At 47.1% G+C, this 24,255-nt stretch overlaps 8 protein-coding genes across 8 annotated transcripts; 6 read left to right on the top strand and 2 right to left on the bottom strand.

Annotated features, from left to right (window-relative positions):
- Nucleotides 1-8,041: 8,041 nt before the first annotated feature.
- Nucleotides 8,042-9,101, top strand: MYCFIDRAFT_192094 (uncharacterized protein; the record flags this gene model as incomplete). The annotated part of the gene is made up of 3 exons (XM_007922890.1): nt 8,042-8,046; nt 8,289-8,311; nt 8,533-9,101. 3 exons carry the CDS (start codon nt 8,042-8,044, stop codon nt 9,099-9,101), a joined length of 597 nt encoding a protein of 198 aa, XP_007921081.1.
- Nucleotides 9,102-10,264: 1,163 nt separating this feature from the next.
- On the top strand, nt 10,265-12,505 carry MYCFIDRAFT_75593 (uncharacterized protein; the record flags this gene model as incomplete). The annotated part of the gene is made up of 6 exons (XM_007922199.1): nt 10,265-10,545; nt 10,609-10,624; nt 10,679-10,749; nt 10,803-10,828; nt 10,887-12,251; nt 12,309-12,505. 6 exons carry the CDS (start codon nt 10,265-10,267, stop codon nt 12,503-12,505), a joined length of 1,956 nt encoding a protein of 651 aa, XP_007920390.1.
- Nucleotides 12,506-12,619: 114 nt separating this feature from the next.
- MYCFIDRAFT_169514 (uncharacterized protein) lies at nt 12,620-15,586 on the top strand (the record flags this gene model as incomplete). The annotated part of the gene is made up of 22 exons (XM_007922889.1): nt 12,620-12,650; nt 12,690-12,706; nt 12,774-13,187; nt 13,218-13,237; nt 13,265-13,347; nt 13,382-13,474; nt 13,517-13,619; nt 13,679-13,799; nt 13,826-13,874; nt 13,901-14,139; nt 14,166-14,188; nt 14,215-14,233; nt 14,274-14,295; nt 14,335-14,343; nt 14,376-14,527; nt 14,566-14,586; nt 14,620-14,638; nt 14,680-14,685; nt 14,713-14,807; nt 14,839-14,893; nt 14,940-14,957; nt 14,994-15,586. The coding sequence occupies 22 exons, from the start codon at nt 12,620-12,622 to the stop codon at nt 15,584-15,586; spliced, it is 2,202 nt and encodes a 733-aa protein (XP_007921080.1).
- Nucleotides 15,587-15,615: 29 nt separating this feature from the next.
- Nucleotides 15,616-16,482, bottom strand: MYCFIDRAFT_169513 (uncharacterized protein; the record flags this gene model as incomplete). Its single annotated transcript, XM_007922888.1, has 6 exons — nt 15,616-15,657; nt 15,692-15,832; nt 15,867-15,948; nt 15,986-16,012; nt 16,041-16,180; nt 16,216-16,482. The coding sequence occupies 6 exons, from the start codon at nt 16,480-16,482 to the stop codon at nt 15,616-15,618; spliced, it is 699 nt and encodes a 232-aa protein (XP_007921079.1).
- A 272-nt stretch (nt 16,483-16,754) lies between these two features.
- Nucleotides 16,755-17,608, top strand: MYCFIDRAFT_26085 (wall-associated receptor kinase-like protein; the record flags this gene model as incomplete). The annotated part of the gene is made up of 2 exons (XM_007921538.1): nt 16,755-17,120; nt 17,177-17,608. 2 exons carry the CDS (start codon nt 16,755-16,757, stop codon nt 17,606-17,608), a joined length of 798 nt encoding a protein of 265 aa, XP_007919729.1.
- A 314-nt stretch (nt 17,609-17,922) lies between these two features.
- MYCFIDRAFT_209604 (ABC transporter, ABC-D family, PMP type) lies at nt 17,923-20,274 on the top strand. The gene has a single exon (XM_007922887.1). The coding sequence runs from the start codon at nt 17,974-17,976 to the stop codon at nt 20,185-20,187; it is 2,214 nt and encodes a 737-aa protein (XP_007921078.1). The 5' UTR covers nt 17,923-17,973; the 3' UTR covers nt 20,188-20,274.
- A 2,350-nt stretch (nt 20,275-22,624) lies between these two features.
- On the top strand, nt 22,625-23,663 carry MYCFIDRAFT_205786 (uncharacterized protein). Its single transcript, XM_007922885.1, has 2 exons — nt 22,625-23,033; nt 23,107-23,663. Exon 2 carries the CDS (start codon nt 23,309-23,311, stop codon nt 23,522-23,524), a length of 216 nt encoding a protein of 71 aa, XP_007921076.1. The 5' UTR covers nt 22,625-23,033; nt 23,107-23,308; the 3' UTR covers nt 23,525-23,663.
- On the bottom strand, nt 22,693-22,934 carry MYCFIDRAFT_205785 (uncharacterized protein; the record flags this gene model as incomplete). Its single annotated transcript, XM_007922886.1, has 2 exons — nt 22,693-22,753; nt 22,795-22,934. The coding sequence occupies 2 exons, from the start codon at nt 22,932-22,934 to the stop codon at nt 22,693-22,695; spliced, it is 201 nt and encodes a 66-aa protein (XP_007921077.1).
- Nucleotides 23,664-24,255: the final 592 nt, after the last annotated feature.

Below are 24,255 nucleotides of genomic sequence, written 5' to 3'. Positions count from 1 at the left end.
GGTAGGTTATTAGACGGCTATAGTTGCCTTAACGAGCACTAAAGAATAAGGGGATTAGGAAGTCGACTAATCTACGAAGATAGCCGATGTCTATATTCCGAATAGACTTACGTAACGTAAGGAATTGCTCGATCTCCTTTAGTATTCGAGCTATAGTCGTAAACTGCGGATCTATACCCGGTTAGCCGCGCTAGGCAGCTAGAGATAACGTATCGTTATATATCTTGTTAATAAGATAGATATACTAATTACGAGTAAGTCGAGAGATAGCGGCCTCTACTATTTCTATACGACTATCCTCGCTAGCGATAATTACTCGGCCTTTATCGATAAGCTACTAAATAACGAGACCGATAATGCGAGATCGGAAGCTCGTCTTTAATAGCTGCTAAACCTCGAAGAACTTAGCCTTGTCCTTGCTAATCTTATTGTCTCTATACTAAAAGGCAGCATTAGCCTTTAACGTCTAGGATACTAGTAATAGCTCCCTATCTCTATTGTTGTCCTAATAGGTCCGCAATAATATAAGGCCGTAGTTTATTATAGTATAGAACTAGGTAGGAGAGAACAAGAGATTGTCTCGCTTGTCGTACGCATCCTTACTCTCGACACTCTTATTATAGACAGATAGGCCGCGTAGAATAGTCATCTAGTCGCTATTGTAGATAATCAGCGGTCTATTAGGTCCATTCTTAAAGTCCTTATCTTAATCTAGGTCTATAAAGTTAAGAAGGATATTATCCTAGACTACGTATATACCTGCAATCGTAGCCTCGTCGTTAAAGGATAGTAGTATAGAAAGCACCTTAGTCTAGGTAGCCGGCATCTTATCGATAACTAGCTACTTCGGACGACTAATAGTATTACTATTATCGTTATCGTCGTTACTAGCCTCTGCCGCCTCCTTTTTAAACATAGCTTTAACGGCCTTCGGGAAAGTATATGCGATAGCCTCGTTAATATAGAATAGGGCGGTCTTCTTGCTAATCTTAGTAATCTTAACTGTCTCGGTACTAGCAGTTAGATTAGCTATATCCTTTGGAACCTGTGCCTAGGCCTTGTCTTCGTATATGTTCTTAAAGATATTATCTAGATCGAGAGGCTTATCGTAATAGATTATACCCTTCTTTAAACCGCCCTCCGGGATGCTTTTATTCTCTACAAGGTACGATGTAGTAATACTTAACATTTCGTTAGTCTCGCTACCGCGCTAGATAGTATAGGTTTTTATACGATTAAAGTTGTCGATAGTCTTACTATACTGCTTATTAGGATCGTTCGCTAGCTCGCTAATCTTCTATATCTAGACCTCTGCATTCTTGCCTATAAGAATCTATACGGTGCGATACGAAGGAACAAGCCCTAGGTTGCTAAGATACTCGAGTATTCGCCGGCTAGCACTATTGCTAACTAGAAAGATGCCAAGCGCCTTCGGGAAATACGAGGCGTTTACGTATACTATCGAAAACAGGACCTGCGAGGTAATTATTATAATCCGCTTCTAGATCTAGTTATACTTGTCGATAAAGGTCTCCTAGTATTGCTTTTAATCTCGCCGTAGGTTAGGCAACAGTTCCTCGCTAAGAAGTCGATGCTAGGTTAGTGCGATCTCTTTAATAGTAGTACTTATACTACTAAGGTTAAACTTAGTATAACTAAAGTCTAGATTATATATACTAAAGTAGTCTCGGCTAATAAGGCTCTTTAGTTCTTTGCGGACAATACGACCGCTAAATAGACGCTCTTCTAGAAAGACGTCTAGAAGCGACTAGAGATTTCTCTCGTACTACTTTAAGCGCTTAGTCGACCGATAAGGCTATAACTAGCCGTCTTCTACCGTAGATTTTGCTATACCTAGCTTGCCGACTAGATACTTAATAAGATATAGTATAGAGACACGGCTCTTCTTTATTAAGGCTTTAATCTCCTCGTACCGCTTATTAAGGGTTGTCCTAGACTTAGAGAGTGTGTATATAGCTAGCTATTACGTATATAATGCCTAAGGCTGCAACTGTGCATACTTTATCTTTAGGCTTTCTATAGATTAGCCCTTTTCTAAATACATTACAATTTACATTAAGTGGTTATAAGCCCCCTGCGTTTCTAATACGCATAACACGTTTAATACGTATTCTAATAGTTAATCCGACTGCTACGTAAACAGCGCTCGTTACTAAAAATTACGCCGACACTAATACCGTCGCCGCCGCCGCCCTCGAGTATTCTAGTAGGTGCTAGACTCGAGTCGGTTACTAACAGTGTTAGCTGTCCGCTATACTAGAACATAGGCGCGCCTATCGGCTGCCTTTTAAGACAAGTCTATAGTCTCTTTCTATATCGCCGTCGCTGTCCGCAATAGCTCCCCCTATAACCGCTAACGCTTATATAAGCAACATTCCTAAGCTAAAGAATAAGGAAAATTACCCGTTATAGTCTTATACCGCTAAGGGTGCCCTTAAAGGCATATAGGTATAGCGCTATGTCTAAGGGACCCGCCTAAAGCCTAATGTTAAGTTGTCTTCTAAAACTTAGTTAGAGTTTGAAGACCAATAAGATAAATAGGAGGCAAAAGATTAATTAGCGCGTACGTAGATCTTTGCTAACTATGTCGCCGAGGTTTAGCAGTCGTTGCTTAGTCTCGCTATATCGCAGGAAGTGTAGACTTACCTATATAAGAAATACACTAGTAAAGGTAGGTCTACTAAATTCATACTCTACTAGGAATATATTACCCTTCGGTATAATAGTAAGGACATTAAGAAGTTCTGTAATAAGTATAAGAAGAAGCTTAGTGCCTTAAAGGATACCAAATTAGCTATTAGCTAATACTAGGCTGTCTATATGTTTATTATATAGATCTCTCTATTCTATAAGGCTTTCGTATAGATGCGCCGAGAGCAGATACGCGCCTCCGAGTACACTATTAACGATAACACACTTAACAACATTATTAGCGCGTTGCTTAATAAGAATGTAGCTTAATCAAACTAGGCCTAATATAACGGCTTCTTTAGTCTTTAGCGCTAACTACAATAGTAAGGTAGCAATAGCAATAATAACGGTCGGGGTAACTCGAACCGTAGCGGTCGTAGTAGCCGCGGAAACAATAATAACGGTCGAGGCCGCGGTGGAAGCAACTAGAATAGTTATTAGTCTAACCGTAAGAAGTGCGCCTATTATTAGAAGTCGCACCCTTCTAACCGCTGCTATACTAAGTACCCTTACCTAAAGGAGGAAGACCGACTTCGTCGCGAGAAGCAGAAGGCTAAGAAGAAGTAATAACAGGCGTTAACTGCTTAGCAACAATAGCAACAGCCGCTATCTAGTTAGAATAGTGCTTAGGGCCTATATGCGGCTAATACTACCCCGGGGGTGCTATTAGACCTAAACTACAATTACGCCTTTATAGCTACGGTTACTGTAAGCGACCTAGTTTCTACGGCTCTTACTACTAGCACTCGTACTACTAATTAGGTTGTCGACTTAGGTACTAGTATACACATAGTTAACGACCCTTTATTGCTTATTAAATACGAAGGCTGTTACATTCCTATCCGGTTTAGAGGCAACACGAAGCACGCTACGATAGTTGGTATAGCTTAGATAGAGGTTGTTAATAAGCGTGGTATAAGCAACATAAAGTTGTCTAATACACTATATATGCCTAGTCTAGCAGCTAACCTTCTGTCTACTAAGAAGCTTGCTAATAAGGGTTGTTTCTACTATAATAATAAGCGTGTGCTGTTTACGATAGTAGAAGGCAATAAAGTTACTATCGCTTAGACATACCGTAAGAATAGTCTTCCCTACCTCTATATACTAACCTCTAGTCTAGATAGTGAGGTAGTTGCCCTTATGTTAAAGAAGGGGGTGCCTAAGAAGGGGGTGCCTATAGGCACTATAGATGAATGGCATCTGCGATATAGCTATATTCATTACCGTAAGCTACTAAGGATAGAATCTAAGGGTCAAATTGTTATTACTAGTGCTAAGAAGGACTTCCGCAACTACATTGCCTATCGTATAGCTATATTATATAAGGAATATAATCGGCTGCTACGCGTACGACTATCTACGATCTATTATATTGTCTATATAGATGTAGTTACTATTACCAACCCTAGTCTGTTATAGGAGCGCTATTTCACACTGTTTATATACGCTAAGTTAGGCTATCGACACGAATATGCTAGTACGCTCAAGTTAGGGGCTATAGTAGCTATTTAGGACTATCGTATATATATCCGTATATAGACTAGCTATTCGATCCTAATCTACCGCCTCGATAGAGGGGGTAAATACGGCGGAAATTAGCTATTAAGCTAGGCTCGTAATTAGGGCATTGTACTGCAGGTTACAGCTCCTCATTCTTCTACTTAGAATAGCCTTGCTAAGGTTAGCAATTATATCGTGTATACGACTGCGAGAAAGATAATGCTATAGGCTAACCTTCTAAAGTCTCTATAGCTATATACTGTTACCTCCGCTATATAGGTCCTTAATATTACACCTAGAACCCTAGAAGGTCTTAGCCCCTATACTATTATAGCTAGGGAGCTCAATTAGTCTCGAAAGTAGCTACGCCTTTAGCACCTTCGAGCCTATAGCTATACTGCTATTATATACGATTACAGTGTAGCTCGTAGAAAGAAGATGGACAGTAGAGGCCTAGTTAGCAAGCTAGTTGGCTATGCTAAGGGCTCTATAGACTCCGGAAAATACATAATTTACCTACCTAATTAGCATAAGGTTATCGCTTCTAAGGACGTCTAGTTTATTAAGTTAGGGGGTAACCTTAACCTCCTACTTCCGGATAGTATAAAGCTATATACTAACACTAACGACTTAGCTAAGAACGAGTTTGTTACACTCGAGTCTATTATACTAGCTTTATTTAATTCTATAAGCAACGAGGCTCCGTCGCCTGCTAAGGCTGCTAGTATAGTCTAGCGGCTTCTAGCTTAGCAAGAAGAACAGCCTATATAAGGACCTATATAGGAAATAGCCGATAAGGTCGCTAATCCGTTACTAATCGAGGACGACCTTCTAGACGTTTAATTACTAGCTTCGAGTAATAAAGATAGCTTCTAATTAGCTAAGGAAGATTAAGCTCCGCCCTTTAATCTAAATACGAAGAAGGGTGAGCCTAGCTAGTTACTAGAGTTTAAGCGACCTAATACGATAGGCGCTCGTTCTACCTATATAACCCGCAGTAACAAGTTAGCTCGTAACCTATTACGTAGCTATCTAGCTAATTATAGTATTAAGCGGTCGACTCGACGTATAATAGCTAATATACCGATAGCCTATATAAAGGGCTTTATAGCTTCCTGCTACATTGCTAAACAGCCTAATAAGCCTAAGGACACTATTCCAATTCTAAAGAGCTTTAAGGCCGCTAAGGAATTACAACACTAGCTATAATAGAAGGAGGCCTATAAGGCTAAGTACAAGTCGTTAATGGACAACTATACGTAGGTACACGTTTCTCGGCTAGAAGTGCCTAAAGGTCGCAAGGTTGTCCGTAGCCGATAGGTGTTTACTATCAAGCGCGACGCTAATAGTAATATTAGCCGGTTTAAGGCTCGTTAGGTTGTCCGTAGCTTTACTTAAGTTGAAGGACAGGACTATAACGAGACCTATGCTGCAGTAGCTAAGCTAAGCACACTGCGTGTCCTATTTGCTATAATTGCTTACTATAACCTAGAGGCTTAACAATATAACATCCTAACTGCCTTCTTAAACGCACTTATTAGCAACAAGCATAAGATCTACGTTAAGCAGCTACACGGCTTTGAAGACCGTAGTAGAGGCAAGGGTATAGTGTGTCTACTACTAAAAGCACTTTATAGTCTAAAGCAGTTACTAATGCTGTAGTATAAAGAGCTCCGGAAGTTTCTAAAGAGCCTAAACTTCATCCCTATTATAAGCGATGTGTGTGTATTCAAACACACTATTAGTGGCTTAGTTATCGTTATCTACGTAGATAATATGATTATTATTGCTTATTTAATAGCCGCTCTCTAAGTAGTAGCTTAGTTGCTAAAGGATCGCTTTAATATACGGGAACTTAGTAATCTTTACTATTATCTCGGTATGCGCATTATTCGCAACCGTAAGGACCGCACTATCTATGTAGTGCAGGACGCCTATCTAAACCGACTTAGTAAGAAGTATAGCATATAGGGCCGTATAGTACCGGCTACGCTAATAGCACCTCGATACGTTAAGATATCGATTTAGCGTGTACCTAAGGGCTATACTGCTAGCGCTGCCTTTAAGACTTAGTATTAGGAAGGTGTTAGTAAAGTACTATAGCTAGCAATAATTACTTAACCTAATGCTTGCTATACTATAGGCCTGTTGTTACGATATATTTCTAACCCGACTAAGGAACACTATGCCGCACTTCTCTAGCTTATTAAGTACCTAGTTAGCACTCTAAGCCGTAGTCTGTGTTTCCGAGGCATACAGAGCGATAAGCTCAACTTTGCTGGATATTATAACGCTTCCTAGGCAGATAATCCGGTTACTCGTCGCTCTATAGGAGGCTTCTACTTTACGCTCGCTAGTAGACCGCTACTATACAAGTTAGGCCGCTAGACCTTAGTTACTCTATCGTCTATAGAAGCTAAGTATGTTTAGTTAACAACTAGCGCTAAGGAAGCCGTTGCTTTAGCTCGGTTGCTATAAGAGATTAGTTACAAAGGCACTATTAAGCCTATTACGCTATACGAGGACAATTAGTCCGCTATTGCTATTACCTAGTCGACAAGCGTTAATAGCCGTACTAAGCATATAGATGCTAGGGTCTACTATATCCGTAAGAAGATCGCTAATAGCACTGTCGTTATTACCTAGATTAGTACATACGATCAAATCGCTAATAGCTTTACTAAGCTACTTAATAAGCTTAAGCATAGTCGATTTGTTTAGCAGTTAAACTTAGTAGATTGTAAGGCTGCTATTAAGAGCGCCGCTTAGCCTGCTACTAAGTACTAAATAGATAGAAGGCATTTATATTTGTCTAGTTTAACTACTTGTCTGTTTGATTGCTTTATTATAAGGGCCTAAAAGTGGTCTAGTTGTTTCTATACCTAATACCCCTTTGTTTGCTTTAGTAGTTTGCTTGTTTAGCTATATATACGCGATAAGGGGGTGACTTAGAGAGTATGTATATAGCTAGCTATTACGTATATAATGCCTAAGGCTGCAACTGTACATACTTCATCTTTAGGCTTTCTATAGATTAGCCCTCTTCTAAATACATTATAGTTTATATTAAGTCCTAGTCTATTCGTTAGTCGCTGCTCGGCGCTGTTCTATAGCGGCCTCTTCGTCTAATTCCTCTTTACTACTATCGCGAGCCTCGAGGTCCTCTTTATCGTTAGATATCTCCTCGTCGTCCTCGCTAAGGTCTTTATTTATAAATACCTTATCCTAAAAGTTACTAATCTTATCTATTCCGGCTAGTCTAACTAATTTATCTAGAGGGTTAGAGAGAATGCCGCCGCTACTTAGATAGATTAGTAGATCGGTTTATACGCCTATAAGAACAGTCTGTTCCTTAGGTCCTCTAAGTAAAGCAGTATCGTCGTCGTCTAGGCTAGTTATATTCTTATTATAGTTATAGGCGATAGTACTACCGACTAGGTTATTATTAGATAGTAGAACCGAGGTTAAGGAGGATAGATCGTCGCTCGATATATTAGCAGTAGTAGCAGCTATAGTAGCAGCTATAGTAGTAGCGGTACTAGCAGCGGTAGTAGTAGCGACTTTTAGGTATTTTAACTTTAGCTTTAGAGTCGCGTCTGCTATATAGTAGCAACTTAATAACTATACCTCGGGTAGACTTATGCTATATATAAAAGGTGTTTAGAAATAGTCTATAAAGGACCTCGAAGTGTCGAGTCGGCTATAGGAAGGTTATCGATTACCCTCGAAGGCTATAGAGCGGTTAGTAGGCATCGGACGGAATTTTCGCCTACCTAAATAATAATAGCTAGGATTAGGAGAAGGACCTCTAAGTATTAGCTAGGCGATGCGGTATGTTTTATATTAAGGTGTTTCTAGTAGTGTAGCTAGCCGCCTAGCAATCCGGATAGCTATAGTCGAGTCGGCTTAGTAGAATAGCGAAAACTTAACGCGCTAACGTCGTACAGACTTTTTTAGTAGGTAGAATAAAGCGCAATTAGTAGGGCTACAATCTCCGCTATTTAGATTGTTATATTTGTATAGTCGCGAAAAAGTAGTATATCGCAGGCTAGTTTGCTACGGCTTATTCTTAGGCTTGTAGGCGAAGAATTATTAGGTGTGTTTGTAATTAGCTAGTCGGAAAGTTCGGAAGCTAGCCCTAATTACTAATCTATTACGTGCACTCGGTCGCAGTTTGATTCTTCATGCCTACAAGCCTGATGGGAGGTAGCATACCCCGCCGACGCTGACAATTATTTGGTCCGTACCGTACTAACCCCCCACAGTCTACACACCACGCAGAAAACAATACAGCTAATCTTTGGGGAAACGATATAGTTCCACCTTTCATCAAGCATGATGGCCAAGACGCGCTGGCACTCGACCTCAACTCTTCCAAATGGAGTATCATCGACTTCGGGTCTGGTCAAGGCGGTGCCATCGCAATCATCGAGAAGGTCATCAATCACGGACGTGACTCTCCCATTCCTTCCATCCTGACCGATCTCCATCCTAATCTGGATGTCTGGATGGAGCTCGCAACTCATTATTCTCGCGCGCTATCTTTCATCCCGCAACCCGTCGATGCTGCGAATCCTAGGTATGCGGCTATCAGTACCACCACGAGAGGTGACGAGGAAGCTGCGTCACAGGCTGGGTTTGAGAGCAACGGGAGGAAAGTCTTTGGATTGTTCGGTGAGAGTTTCCGTCGTTTCGATGATGCATATGCAGTCAACGTGTTGAAGAAGAGTACATTGGAGTCTGCTGATGCGTTTGCGATTGTGGAGTTGCGAGAACGTAGGCTGTTTGCTCTGGTTGCAGAGCTGCTCGAGACGTGGTTATTCTTGATATTTTGGGATGGATTTGGTTTGCAGAGGACAGGGTGCATTGGATCTTCATCTATCTGATACCGATATTGCCTGTCATGCAGTTGTTGGATGGGCTTGTGAGATGCTTGCGGACGCAGACGTTTGAGGAAATGATCATATGGAACAAAATTTCCAACAGACACAGACTTTGTGCATAAACCCTGGCGAAGGTGTTCTGCAGCCTGTAGGTCGTTCTTGAAGTAGAAGAGACCAATGTTACGTAATCCACCCCTGGTAGCAGTGAGCGTGTCACAGCTTCAGCTTCACCTTGTACATCTTCTTCCTCCGGCAACAACAGTCGTGTCCGGACTTCCATCCTCAGGAGCATCGCCCGAACACTGGCATCATGCTACCTGACATCTGAACTGAATAATTGGAAGGGTCGACCATCGGCTGGATGCTTCTTTGAGAAGAGGGGAAAAAGACGCTCCTACCCAACTGCATCTTCTACAGCACAAGATGGGCATCGTATTGGTTTCTGGATTCGACAACAGCCTCTCCAGCTGTACGCACATACTCAGCCGCACGATTCGCCTCGAGATACGCCGGTGAAGAAGGCTTCCGACTGCCATCGCCTTTCATTGTGATGGGGGAACTGCACGGTGTTGCTGTCGCTATCACAAGATCATCGCCTTTCCAGCTTTTGTAAAGATTGCGATCTGGCCATTCAGAAGCACTTCTGGACCACCAGCCGAGGAAGAATCTCGAGATTGATGCGGCCACCATTACTACCTGCGTAAGCTGGTTCGGAATTCCGGTTCATGGTTTGAGACAACAACAAGCATTCAGGCCTGACGCGCGTAGCCTGTCACGCTCCTCGAATCATCCGAATATTCAGTCGGCAGCTTATCGCCATCTCATATCTGAAACGGATGCCGGATCGATTGATCGAAAGCCTTTGTCCGCTGCCATGTGCTCAAATTCGTCGGTACCCGATGCCTTGTTTCGCACCTGCTTTGCCTGGAGCATGCTAGGGCACGACGGAGTGCGCTGTTATGCCTGTAGGATAGATCATGAGTGGTTAAAGAAACCTGTTCGACTCGGGACTGGTTGAGATTACAAGCATACAATTTCGGTCTTATTTGCATTCTGACCACAGTTGCGGCGAAAACTGTCGGAGCCCGCTTTGTGTTATATCTGGAGGATCGCTTCTCGTTCTTGGCTTCTTCCTAGTACCTGATCGTTGGTCACTGCTTCTCAACATGTCAGAGAAAAGCCTGCCTCTGATTCCTCGAAAGAACCACCTTGGTCATGAGACATCTCACAGTACAGAGCCTACCATTCCAGAGTGCGATGAAAATGCCGATGCCGCCCAGAATCCTTTGCGGCAGAGTCCTCACGTCCTGCTTGTCAAAGAAACAACCCCGGCGGAGCTTTTCTACGATCTCTTCTTCGTTGCGAATCTGGCAGCTTTCACTTATGTTCACTCCGTGACAGATGGTCGGACTCTCGAGCAGTACATCTGCTTCTTCTGCGTACTATGGTAAGAGGAGAAATCGAGCTACCACAGGCAATGCCTACTGACTCTTGCATCTCGTGTATGAAGGTTCACTTGGTTTCAGGTAAGCTTATTGACATTACACTCCGACTAGAATGAAATACTGATCAGTGACAAGGTCACTCTGTATGACGTGCGCTTCGCTGTCGATTGCGTTGCAAGCCGCATCTGGAAGGCCTTCCACTTCTGGTATGCTTGGCACATCACGCTCGCTCATCTCTGACTAGCACTAATGTTCGCAGTGTTATGATGGGTCTGGCTGCGACTGGTACGAAAGCAATGGTGATGAATGAGACATTCGCTGACCCACAATTGTCGCTATATAGGACCCATGTTCAAGCTCGGCAATAAATGGGACGACAGAGGGCTTGCGATCGACAACTACCTCCATGCTTTGACCTTGGTCCTGATGGCGAGCCGACTTATTCTTGTCCTACAGTACTTGCAGACTGGTCTTTTCATCAGCAAATATAAAGAAACGCGGATGCCAATGCTGCTACTGCTGGCCCTTTACGCAATTGCTGCGACGATATATGGATCGCTAGCTGCCACTTTTCGTATCAGTCACGTCGATGGACATTCCGACCCTAATTGGAAGTCACACAATCACTCCAACAACAGATCCTGGCTCGCATGGTATCTCGTCGGCTTCGCAGAGTGTATTCTCGCCACCGCCGTCTCCTGCAAATGGCGCACGATAGGCTACAAGGGCACCCATCTGGTGCAAAGAATGTCGCTTCTGACCCTGATTATCATCGGAGAAGGTATCATCACGCTGACAAAGTCTTGTCAAACCATTGCACGTGTCCACAGCATCACTTGGAACCCGGTCACCGTTACTGGTCTTCTTTGCGGAGTTCTCATTCTCTACTTTATCTACATGCTATACTTCGACTGGATCGATGAAGGACACCATTTCGGCTCCATTCGACAACAAGTCTGGGCCGGCCTACATTTCATCCTTCATCTAGCTGTCGTACTAGCTGGACAAGGTCTCAGTCTATGTCTTCTCTGGAGTGCACTCACCTACAAAGCCAAGGCACTCACTAACATGTTCAAACACTGGCTGGGCATTCTAAATGGCCAAGGCTACAACAGAGAGAACTTCGACGAAGCGGTCCGTCAATGGACTGACGTAAGTCGTAACATTACCGAAGACGAAGGCTACGTTGCCAAGGACCCGGCAACAGTTCTCCGCGACTTGAACGATGAATATTATATTCGAGAAGCTTTGAAGTACATGACGTACCGGAACGAATCGTGGACTAACGCGATGCAACTTATATTCTATACCGACTTCCTCGCCATCATGACCATTACAGGCTTCAACAAAGTCAAACTCTACGATGAAATCGAAGACTTGAAACTTATCGATGAGAAGCTCGATATCCCGAACTGGACCCTCGACAAAGGCCGCGTGAAGGAACTGGCAAAGGTGGCAGACATGTTTCGCCTTACATACATCTACTTCTTCCTCTCTCTGGGTATTGTCGTTCTGGTATGCACGGCACTGGCATTTCTAAGCCAAAGAGAGAAGCAAGTGTACCACAAGGCACGACTCTCTTGTAGTATGCTGGTGGGAGTTGGACTTTGCTGCATGATCAGCATGGCGTTTGGACATGCCGGAGCTTTTAGAAAATATACCGGAAGTCCCATGCTCATCCCATCTGTGGCAATTCTCTTATTGCTTGGTAAGTCGGCGAGTACCTTGCATGATCGATATTCAACAGAGCTGACTTCCACGGTAGTCGTCATCCTCAATAACGCCAAACCTATCCTACCTTGGGGAAGGAGTTGCAAGAAGTGTAAGCAGAGACAAGTGTTTCCACACCGCAAGATCGAAGGCGAAGTCACTGATGAGGAGGATTCGGGTGGATTTGACGATGCTCTGAGGCAGTGTTCTACCTGTACCATCCAAGAAGAACGACGAGCATGGCGCACATGAGAAAAAATCCAACAGCTGAACACTGCCACAACTAATTATTGCCCGCTTAGACTAGGAACGCGCTGTACATAGAATTCAATATAGACAGGTTTCGCCAGCGAGGGAGCTTCTGAGATGACACATAGGATCGATCCTGCAAGGCTATGTTGGGGCGCAAGATATCGAGACAGCCATTCTCCCTGAGGGAAAGCTCATCTAGAAGTATCTAATCGGTAACGACAGTGGGTGGTACTAAGCGTACAGATAACACAAAACCACAGGCAGCTAGCTGCAAATCGCCTCCTCGAAGCTTCCGAAGATGCATGCAGGCCAAGCGATCGATCCATCAGAATCTCGAATTATCACAATCCACCCGCAGCGACCGAGCACGCCCCCCATTCCCATCGTTGTTGCCCACATCGAGGCAATCCCGCTCATTGGAATCGTTGATCCGTACCGACCGCACCAAGCGATTCGTCGAGCACCGGCGACCGTTGTAGAAGTTCAACCGGCAGTTTCTGTCAAACGCATTGCGGTCGAAGAATCTTTGGAAGGAGGCGCTGAGGATTTCGTCGTCTACGTTAATGCACGCGCTTCGTCTGTCGGCGTTGTTCGACCTATCGCTGTTTCCGTCGTTGCGAGTGAGGAAGGTGTCTATGAAGACCCTTTCATCGTAGTCCACGCGGCGGCCATCATTGCGCCTGTTGGAACGACATTTTCGCTCGTTGTGTAGGCGGACTGTGAGGATGCCTGGTGTTGCTAAAGAATTGAGTGGACAAGTCGTGTCGTGCTCTGGGTAGGTGGTGGGCTTGGTGGGGTCGTAGTCCTTGAGAGTGGTGGTCTTGGGCTTTTCCTCTTTCCATGTGGACGTCGGATAGTGAGCAATAGGGGTTGAAGGGTATTTCTGGCGCACGGCGGAGTCTCTCGCGCCTGTATCGTGGTTGTTGAAGTTGTTGGCGTTCCCATTGTCATTGGTTTGCCGGCCACTTTGTTGATCATTTTGTTGCGGAAATGCAATTGCTTGAACGGTAGCGCTGGCTACAAGCAAGGCGAGTATGGACTGCTTCGGTCAGCCGAATCCTCGCTTCTGGGAACTCACGTTATACTTTGAGCATATCGACTGCGATTCTGAGACGTGATGAGAAACGATGTACTATCCGACTGAGAAAGGGCTTGCTGTTCTCTGCATCGTAGAAAGCATCGTCTTCTTGTATGCTTCAATGATTCCTGCCTTCCTATGCGCCACTACTTGGCAACCCCTGTGCATTATCGTCCAAGAAATCAGGAGATGAGTAGGGGAAGAAATGTGTTCGCCGTGAAGGACTGCAGTCTCGACACGAGCGCCTTCAATACAGCCTCGTCCACTCATCTCAGGCATGCTCTTCGAGAAGTTTTAGGTGCATCATCATGATTGAGAGACCCGGTTGCCAGTCCCGGTCAAGCGTGAGAGAAGTCTGAATTGGCGTGGCGGCTGTCACAGAAGGCTGCGGTATGTACAACACCACCGCGGTAGAACTACTGTGGCAGCGCCAGGAACACAGCTGTTCCTGGGTATTCTATGGTTCAAGCGGCCGCATGCCTTTGGCGGCCTTGTGATTCTCTGTCCTAAAGTGGCCGGAGAGAATGACAAGCCCGGCCTCAAATTAAAATGTGCTGTGGATTGCTGTGCAAGCAATCCAAGAATTACGAAGCGGCCGCTCGTGGGTGCAATATGAATGTTGGAAAGTCAGGCATCCAGGCACACCCGGGGTTTTGATTTCTACTAGTAACCAATCATAGCGAAGGTTAGGTGCCTAGAGGTCGCCCGCTTCGTGAACTAAAAGAGGTGTAGTTGAAAGTTGGAGCCTAAGGTGTCCAGCGTTTTGATTTCTACCAATCAGAACGCGCCAAGAAATCGGACCACGTAGTATAACCCACGAGCGGGCTCCCCTTGGTCACCTGACCTTCGCTACGCTTTGGGAGGTGCCAGAGGTCGCCCGCTTCGTGAACGATCGGCGAAAATCAGTCTCTCGGGAGTATTGGTGTCAGTCTTGTATCTCTGCTGTGACATGACCTTATACAGTAGTTCTTGTTGGCTCTAGCAGGAGAAGATGGTCCACGCTGTGTCTAGTAACGACATACACTGCAAATCCAAGCTTAAAGATTCCACGCAGGGTGAGGGCTGTTTTTCCGCAGTAGTGCTGTCCTTGGTCAAGATGATGGTGGCGGTGGTGTTGTTGTTGTGAAAGTGGAATCGAGGGGCCCAAGCCAGGATCCTTGGAAGCTCGCAGATCGAACGTCAGGAATGATCACGGGAACTTGTTTTCGTCGCACACATGATGATGTCCCTCTTACTTCTGAACTCCATGATGGAGAGATGCATTGAACTTCGCTCGGTAGACCAACACATGCTGCCACACACAACCACAGGTGGAACGCGAGAGTAGGACTCTTTACAACGCAGAAGGACATCGAGGCAAAGTCGCATTTCGCTGTCGCCCATAAATAATGGCTGCCACCGCTGGCAAAGATGGCCCAACACGCGAGGAGCTCCTCGAGACCATCAGCGCCATGCAAAAGATGTCGCAACTACAAGAGACGGCACAGCGTCTGAAAGACAAGGCGGCCGCAGTATCTAATCCCAACGAAAGAGAAAGGCTATTGAAGGAAGCATATGAGAAGGAGGTGGAAGCTAATGGCCACAGTAGGATGGCACGCCGAATGCAATCGGGTACATGGCAAGGCCTTTTCGGCGGAGGAGGCATTGGCGCTGGAGTAGGCATGGGCCTCGGTGCAGTCTTGGGAACACTAGTTGGCGGAGTGGCATCTGTTGCAACCGTGCCTCTCGGCGCCTTGACAGGAGCAGGTGTAGGTGCGTGGCATGGTCCGTGGATCAAGGTCGGCAACATACAAAAGCGCTTTGAAGATGCTTCGCCGGAAGAAGTGGTTAGTGCGCTGGAGCAGGAAAAGAAGCAACAAGCTCCAGGTTCTTCTGCACAGCATGATGATGGCCAAGCGGGGCCGACGAATGGAGTCCCGGCGCAGAAGAAAAAGCCGCGAAAGCTCGAGTTACGGTCCCAGAAGACATCGGAATCCGAGATCAAACATTCAGAAGCTACATGAAGGTGGACAGGAAAGAGGTCGTGATCACCTCATCTTTGTTCACCCATAACTCCTGCATGGACTCTTGATGGCTTCGCTCTTCGAGATACCAATTCGCCGATTCACTGAATCTGAATCTGGGTCGTTGCTGTGGCTAGTGACACGCAGAGCGCAGTTCTTCAGCACACGCTCGGGAAGACCATTGCACAACGACAGCCCGACATATTTTAGCAGGTCCATGACTGCCATGGGCGAAGGTCTGGAATGCTATCTTTCTGCATCTTTGCGGACCTAGATGCACTTGCATGATATGTGTGCAGCCGTAGCTATCACGGCTTATTACCTGCAAGGCCGGGCAGAGATTGCAGAGTCGAAATATGCTGCTATGCGGAGCTCGTGTCAAACATTGGGGACGAGAACGTTTTGGCCGCCTTCGACCAACAAGAGCTTTGTTTCAACTTGACCTGCTCTCCACATGCAGGTCGTAGACTGGGAGCCGAGTATCAGAATCATGAGTCCTTTCTTGTGGTCTGTGAACTCGACGCCAAGAAACGTATTGTCTTTGACACCATAGAGCAGCACACATGTGGTACAGTACAGACTCATCAGCCGAATCTGTGAAGAGCATCACTATTAATATGGATTTTGACGATCGCGAGCGCGATGCACGGCGGATGGACCAAAATCCAGATCCTTGTTCTATTCATAAGCTGGGTTCTGCTGGAAGCTGGCGTTCGGCTCCCCAACACAGCCTCTCCGGCACCGAAGAACGCACAACACAGCTGCCAACTCCGACACCCCCAATCCTCTCTGCCTCTCACACGCAGCGAACCACGTAAGCTTGTCCGATAAACGATGGTTGAAGACGTCAATCCCCAGCTCTCCAGCCCTCTCCAGCCCCGGATGTTTTGAAACATGACAAGGCTTCGCCGGCTTGCTTGCGTTTATAGAAAAGGCTGCCGCGCGCGTCGGGTAGGTAAGCAAGATTTGGCCCATGCTGCACGGCGGTGCTGTGACTCTCTGCATCTGATATTACTGTCACTGCAGCTCCTTGCGAGGCCTTTGTCGTAATCACACTCATTCCTACACGCTTGTCAAGAAAACAACACTCATCCTTAGGCTTGGACAACCACAGTACCTCGACTACATTGAATGCTCATCATCTGCTAGAAACAAATCCAAACCGACGATGAAATTCAGCGAGAGCATAGCACTGCTCGTGCTCAGCGCAGCTTCGACATATGCTCAAGGATTCGGTGGATACTACGGCGGCAATCCGTATTCTGGCAGTGACGGCAGTGACGGAGGTAATGACGATGGAGACAGCGGGTTTGGACGTGCTGATTTTGGTGGTTTTGGTGGTTTTGAGCTTTCAACGTACCGGACGAAACTGATAGCACACGCTGTACTTGCAACTCTGGCCTTTGGATTCTTCTTCCCAGTCGGCGGCATCATGATCCGATTAGCATCATTCCGTGGCCTGTGGTGGATTCATGGTCTGTTCCAGATTTTCGCGTACATTTTATACATTGCTGCTTTTGCTCTCGGTGTCTACGTAAGTCGCGAATCTAATCTCTGTCATTGCATGGCAGCGAGCTAATGATTCCGCAGATGGTCACTCAGTCACCAATCGACGACATGCTCCACAACGTACATCCGATCATCGGCATTATCCTCTTGGTCCTCATCTTCTTCCAACCCATTCTCGGCTTCCTGCACCACTTGATGTTCAAGAAGTATAGCAGACGCACATTCTGGAGCTACGGTCACCTGTGGCTAGGCCGCATCGTCATCACACTCGGGATCATCAATGGTGGACTTGGCCTTCGATTCGCTCGCCAGTTCCCACTCGCACCACCATCGAACGGCGCAATCATCGGGTACTCGGTGGCCGCTGGTTTCATGTGGCTATTGTATGTGATCTCGGTGGTGATCGGCGAGAGGCGTCGGAGCAGCGTCAAGCAGGTCGCTCCTCCAACTTACAAGGAGGCATCTGAGACTGGTAGCGCTCGTAGCAAGCGCAGTCGCCAAGAGTACGCGTAAGGGAGGGACACGATCAATTTGCTTCGTTGAGATACCAAATATTGTTAAGATGACACTAAAAATGCTGCTATGGCACAATTACATCTGCGGTAGTATTATTAATGTTACGATGGAAATGGAAAAGAGGGATGTAATGTTTCAATCGCAGTGACGCCGAACAGTACAGTTCTAAGCATCTCGCGTATCCTTGCTCGCTTTGTGACCTCGGCTTGTTCACATGAAGCCGCAAACGGAGCGACGTTCATCCTGCATCTTCCGTCCTAGTCTTCCGGTCTATCACATGCACATTCTAGCTGGGATGATGTAGTCGTCGTCGCCTCTATGAAACCTCTGTTCGACGCAATTCTCAATCGCCAGCCGTCAGCATGGCAGTCTCATCCCTCCCTGCGACCATCAGCAATCGTTCGCTGAAACAATTGCTGAGCGACCTCACCTCACTCTACGTGAGACATCGGACAAAGGTCTCGCGAACGATATACCTCGCGCTGGTTCTCGCGCTCATACAGCGAATACGTGGTGCTATCAAAGAGCAGAAAGCTGCCTCGGCGCGCGCAGCTGAGGCGCGTCGCAAAGGACTCGTGGGGCAAGATGATGGCAAGAAGAGGAAGAAGAAAGTCGAGTTGAACAGAGAGTTCTTTCGCAGCCTGGGAAGACTTCTGAAAATATGCATACCGTCATGGAAGAGCAAGGAAGCGAGGCTGCTTGCCAGTCACTCTGTGTTTCTGGTCCTCCGCACGCTGATCAGCTTGTACGTTGCCGAACTGGATGGTCAGCTTGTCAGCGCCCTGGTGAGAGGCAAAGGAAAGGCGTTCATCAAAGGCTTGGTGTGGTGGATGCTCGTTGCTGTACCTGCGACTTTCACGAACTCGATGCTGTCCTACCACCAAACAACACTGTCATTGGCGTACAGGACACGGCTCACGAATTACATTCATAATCTCTACCTAGGCAACATGACATTCTACACGCTTTCGGCCTTGGATGATCGGATCAAGAATGCTGATCAGCTCATCACCGTCGATGTGACCAAGTTCTCGAACAGTCTGGCTGAGCTGTACTCGAGCTTGTCAAAACCCATGTTGGACCTCGTCATCTACAATTGGAGCTTGTCACGAAGTGTCGGAGGAGAGGGTCTATTTGCTATGAGTCTGCTGGTGCAGATTAGTGCTAGTTTGATGCGAGCGTTAACACCTCCATTCGGCAAGTACGTTGCTGAAGAGGCCAGGTTGGAGGGCGAGTTCAGAGCAGCACATACTCGGTTGATTGACTACAGTGAAGAGGTGGCACTATACAACGGTCACGAGGCGGAGAAGGACACTGTTGACCGAGGATACTTCACTCTGATCAAGCATGTCAATCGGATACTACGGAGAAGGCTCTATCACGGAATCATGGAAGAATTTGTGGTCAAATACTTCTGGGGAGCATTGGGCTTGCTGCTCTGTTCAGTGCCAGTATTCTTCAAGCTACCAGGCGCGTCACCTGGTGGAGAGAGTACAGGCGACAAGACCGAGACCTTCATTACGAATCGACGCTTGCTGCTCTCATCGAGTGATGCTTTTGGTCGACTAATGTTCTCGTACAAGGAGATCTCGGAGCTCGCAGGGTATACAAGCAGAGTCAGCATGCTGCTAGACGTCATCGCCGACATCCAGCGAGGACATTTCGAGAAGGCGCTCGTGTCTTCAGCATCGACTGAGTCGAATGCTGCCATCCTTGCAGGCCGAGGCGAGCTAGAAGAAGGCGAGGACATCAAGTTTGAAGATGTGCCAATCGTTTCGCCGAATGGAGATATCCTGGTCAAGGCATTATCATTCCATATCTCTCAGGGTGATCATATGCTGATAGTTGGCCCAAATGGTTGCGGTAAGAGCAGCTTGTTCCGCATCCTGGGCGGTCTATGGCCAGTCTATGGTGGAAAAGTTCGCAAGCCACCGAACGAGGACATCTTTTACGTCCCTCAGCGACCATATTTGAGCAAAGGGAGTCTTCGTCAGCAAATTCTCTATCCCGACAATCTTCTAGATATGCGAGCCAAAGGTATCACCGATGTGCACCTCATCAACATCATGCGCAAACTGGGCCTCGAATCATTGCTCGACACATCCAGCTCACGAGGCGGCTACGACCCAAGCGAGCCGAACAGTCCAGTCGACAGCAGATCGGGGCAAGCCACCAGCGACGTCAGTGGCCTCAATATCGAGCACGAATGGGCCGACGCCCTCAGTACTGGCTTCCAACAACGCATCGCGGCTGCTCGATTATTCTACCATAGGCCCAAATTCGCCATCTTAGACGAGTGCACCTCCTCGCTGACACCGGAAGTGGAGAAAATCATGTATGACGAAGCCAAAAGGCTCGGAATCACTTTGATGACTGTGTCTCATCGTCGGTCGCTGTGGCGGTACCATGGCTGGATCCTGCAGTTCGACGGTCAAGGTGGCTATGTCTTTACCCAGCTTGATGCAGATGCGAGGTTGAAGCTCGAGGACGAGAAGGAGGAGTTGGACCTTCAACTCAGAGCTGTGCCGGAATGGGAGAAGAGGATTGCGGAATTGGAGGCGGGTCAGCTGAAGTAGTGGCGGAACACATGTCACGAATCACGATACACACCGCATGTGCGACTACAGTATAGTGTACTTCGGAGTCGGAGTGAGTGTACCTGCAGGGTTTCCATGTGCCATAACGATGCGAACCATCATGCATGCTCGTGGTTGCCTTCGACATGAGGCCGGCCTAGCCTTCACTCTTTTGGGACGGGGCGCAGTTCGCCCTGCTGCAAGCAAGTGTGGGTATCAATAGGCCACTTCTTAGTGTCGGGTCAAGATTCAGTGGCGAATGGGATCGCCTCCGGAGCCAATGCATGTGATGTGATATGAAGTCGTATATAAGTAGACAACTGTATGAATAATCGCACACGGAATCATGGTGTTGTGCCCACGATTTCTGCCTCAGGCTTGCCGGCCTCCCTCTAATTTCCGACAACCTGCTAAGGCTCCAGCCTCCTCTTCCTTTCGTCACCTCTGTCTCGCATGGACATGCCATCTTACAGAGGCGAAAAAGCATTCACAAGTCGGTCAATTTGGTGTTCAAGAATGTAAGACAATTGGCAACAAGACATGACAGGACAGAAGCAAAATCGCACGCTAGAACGCCAGCAAGGTACCCATTGAACGCGAAGAGGAGTATTGACCCCGAGGAACAGACAGAAAAGTCCAGTCGCCAGCGACTAGCAAGATGTGCTCGGAAAAATCATTCGTTATGGGAGTTTCAGCGATGGAGGACGTAAGAATCGCCGCCGCTGCCTTAGCCAGCACTTCGAGGACTTCGATAGTCTTCTGGTCTTCGCTCTCGTCGACGATCTCTAGAACTGCTGTTGGACATCAGATATTCGCCGGAAGTGCTTAGCGAGCCCGTCTGTCTAGCATCTGTCAGTCTTGTCGCAGGTCATGGTCGAAAGCGACAGTGCAGCTCACCGGAGCATCTGCTCTTGTGCATTTGAGATGATGCCATTCCTCCAGAGATGCTCGACGAGACTTGATCTCGGCCTCGCACTGACTCCGCTATTTCGAAAGGGACAAGTGACGATATGGTTCCAACGCAGTCCCCAGGCCACCGTACCGCTCTCCCCACGGAACCTTTCATCGCAGCCTGCAAACGGGCAATGAATAGAACGTGGGAGGTGACCTCCAAAGTGGGCCTGGTGATGTGTCTCCCACTCTCTTGGATCGCCAAACCATTGACGGCAACCAAGAAAGGCCAAAGGGCATTGGAATTGTCCTTGTCTAGACGTCATGTTGTCCCGGACTACTGGAGTTCTATCCTCGTCTTCCTCCAAGATGTGCTGGTTGGGCATGGAAGCGATGGAGTCCGTACGAGCAGTGTAGACACCAGAATGCGGATCTGTCCTCGAGCTGATTACAGACGGAGGCCGACTGGATGGGAGAGAATCATAATAGCTGCTCCGGGATGCTGCGGTCATCGCCAACGACGACGAATCAGATATCGGCGAGCGGGGCTCACGGCGCGGACCACTCTCATCTGAATATGAATATTGGGGTACTATTACCCTCTGGTGAAAGCCTTCATCTTCGTTGCTGTACCAGCGATCGATTCGGTCTATGCGAGAGTCTCGCCGCAACTGTGGGCCGGTCTGACCAGCAGATGTGCTGGCATAGTTCGGTTCGGTGTCACTGTCCGAAGTATCGCCGGCATAGTATCTGTGAGAAGCCATTGTGAAGCTAGGTCAGTGAAGGCTGAGTGAACAAAGACTATGAGACGACAGCTTTGGGTGTTGCGATGAGCATATGGGACCATATGTGAGCATACTGCTGGGGCAGTGGCGCGTTCTTATGCCCTCCGACCCCCTGCGGAACATGCTTGCCAAGCCTGTTGCTCATCAGTTGATCAGAGAAGCAGGCTCAGAAGCAGGCTCCAAGGCTGGTCTCATCATAGACAGTATATTGATGAGTGGAGATGATCGCTGTGTCGACAACAGCATAGCTGAGCGGCACCGGGCTGCTTGAGAGACTCCTGGTTCGCCCGAGCAGAACCTCACGACGCGCTACGAACGCCGACCTACCCTGAGATGGCGTGCTTTCCTGGGATGCAGGTATCGCTAACCACATCACGCGGATACAGCAGGACACCTTCTCCGACGACTGGTATCGGTTCACGACAGTGATTGACCATGCAAGATCTATGCGGGCATCCGCGTGCTCGACTTTCTGGTTGATCAATCTCTGCCGCCTTAGCCGTATGCTGCTCCTACGCATCCACGAGCATTCAGGCCAACCTTGCCAAAACCAGGTCCGTTCCTGTCTGTTGCTGCCAGACTTCCATGATCGGGGAACGCGATAGCCTTCAAAGCCATGCCGATCCTCTCAGTAAACGATGCCTATCGTACAAGTGGATCTGCTCTGGTGTAGTATCATTGCCGGTACTGAGCGCTCGACTACGTTATTGTTTCCAGGGTCAAGGTTCGGTGTTATCGAAAGGTGCTACAGCATGTGAAAGTCGAAATATGCGACGGATTCTGTTCAGAGAAGAAGGTTAAAGCGAGAGCCGAACAACAATTGTCCTCCTTATTCGCTGAAATGCTCACCGGTTTCGAGGGATTGCGCTATCTGGTCGGCGCTTGGATTGCTTGGATTGCTTGCATGGATTTATCGGAATAGGTATAGCACGCTGGTCCTGCAAGCTGCTTGATGACGTGGACGCGGCTCAATGCTGAGAACGGAGTCACCTTCAAAGCGGTCGCATTGCTGCCATCGAATGAGTGTGTATGGATCAAACCGTCTTTCTTGACAATGTGCGACTGGATCATCGTCAACCAAGGACGAAACACTACGCAGAAAGCCTTGCGGAACGCTAACACGCCTAGAACAACTATAGCTCCGCCATATGCGAACCTGGCTTGAGCAAGGTAAGTTTTATTGAACATCTGATGCATTGACTAGCCCGCCACGTGGATCATCATGAGGCTAAGTACTATATAGGTTGGAATTGAGTTCAGAGGGCAAGCAACGACCTGTCAGGCAAGAATCACTTTCAGCGAATCACTCCAGGTGTAATGGTCAGCGACACGCAACGACAACGACGCTCGATCAATCGCTGTAACGTGACCTGCCAGGGATCATTTGGCAGGCGACTGCGTATCGCATCAATCTACTGCAAACGACAGGATCGTACGAAAGTGTCATGTGTGCTCGTCGCGAGTCCCAAACGATAAACGAGAACTCGAAAAGCGCCGACAAAACGAAGTCAGACCAAATCATCTTGCAACGTTCTACGTTTCGGCTTTGCGCTTTGCCTAGTACTTGTATCGATCTCGCCCTGGCAAGTAAACCAAGAGATTCTCGGAGATCGCTGTCCATAAGTCACCGTTCCTGTCTCGCGAGACATGGATTGTATTGACTCAAGCGACTGCATATCATTGGAGGTGCACATCTGGATCGACAGGCGCACGAGAAGAACATTTATCTATAAGATGTTACGGAACAAGGAAGTAACGGTCCAGGGGTTAGCTAACTAATGGAGCGACGGCTCTACCTTTATAATTAGCCTTCCTCCTCTATATAATTATTATTAATCTCAACTTTATAACAATTAGTAGCTTCGCTCGTACTAAACCCTCGTACTACTAGGAGTTATTCGAGACGCTACTAGGACGAGGCAACTAGATCGGGCTAATCCGACTAAGAGCCTAACTACTTCCCCTTACTACTTTATTACGACTATATATATAGGGCAACGTATATCTATATAAACTCTATAGACGACGACCGCGCTTTCGCTATATATACGCGAACTAACCGGATTACTAACGCGGAGGTTAGGTCTTATCTAGGACGCTTTCTATAGGACTTTTAGGCGATAGAGACCTATCCCCCTAAGTAGCTCGACTTACCGGTATACTAATAGCCTATATAGAACTCTTTCCTATAGTTCTATAAAAGAAGATATAAGCTAAATTCCCTATCTACGACTACTACTACGAGTAGGTTCGGAAGGCACTTACCTACGAAAGGGAAGTTACTTTCTAAGCTAAGAGCAACTGCTTCTAAGTCGCTTCTACGGCAATCGCCTAATATAATAATAATAATAGCGACCTCTGCTACTAGTATACGACCTTCGACTATGTCGAC

This window comes from Pseudocercospora fijiensis (genome assembly GCF_000340215.1).
Source record: "Pseudocercospora fijiensis CIRAD86 unplaced genomic scaffold MYCFIscaffold_1, whole genome shotgun sequence".
NCBI lineage: Eukaryota > Fungi > Ascomycota > Dothideomycetes > Mycosphaerellales > Mycosphaerellaceae > Pseudocercospora > Pseudocercospora fijiensis.
Note: the sequence above shows the minus strand (reverse complement) of the source record. Positions and strands in the feature narration are given on the sequence as shown.

What these genes read in the sequence shown, in the direction of transcription:
- MYCFIDRAFT_209604 (XM_007922887.1), top strand. Translation starts at nt 17,974, where the DNA reads ATGGCAGTCTCATCCCTCCCTGCGACCATCAGCAATCGTTCGCTGAAA.
- MYCFIDRAFT_205786 (XM_007922885.1), top strand. Translation starts at nt 23,309, where the DNA reads ATGTGTGCTCGTCGCGAGTCCCAAACGATAAACGAGAACTCGAAAAGC.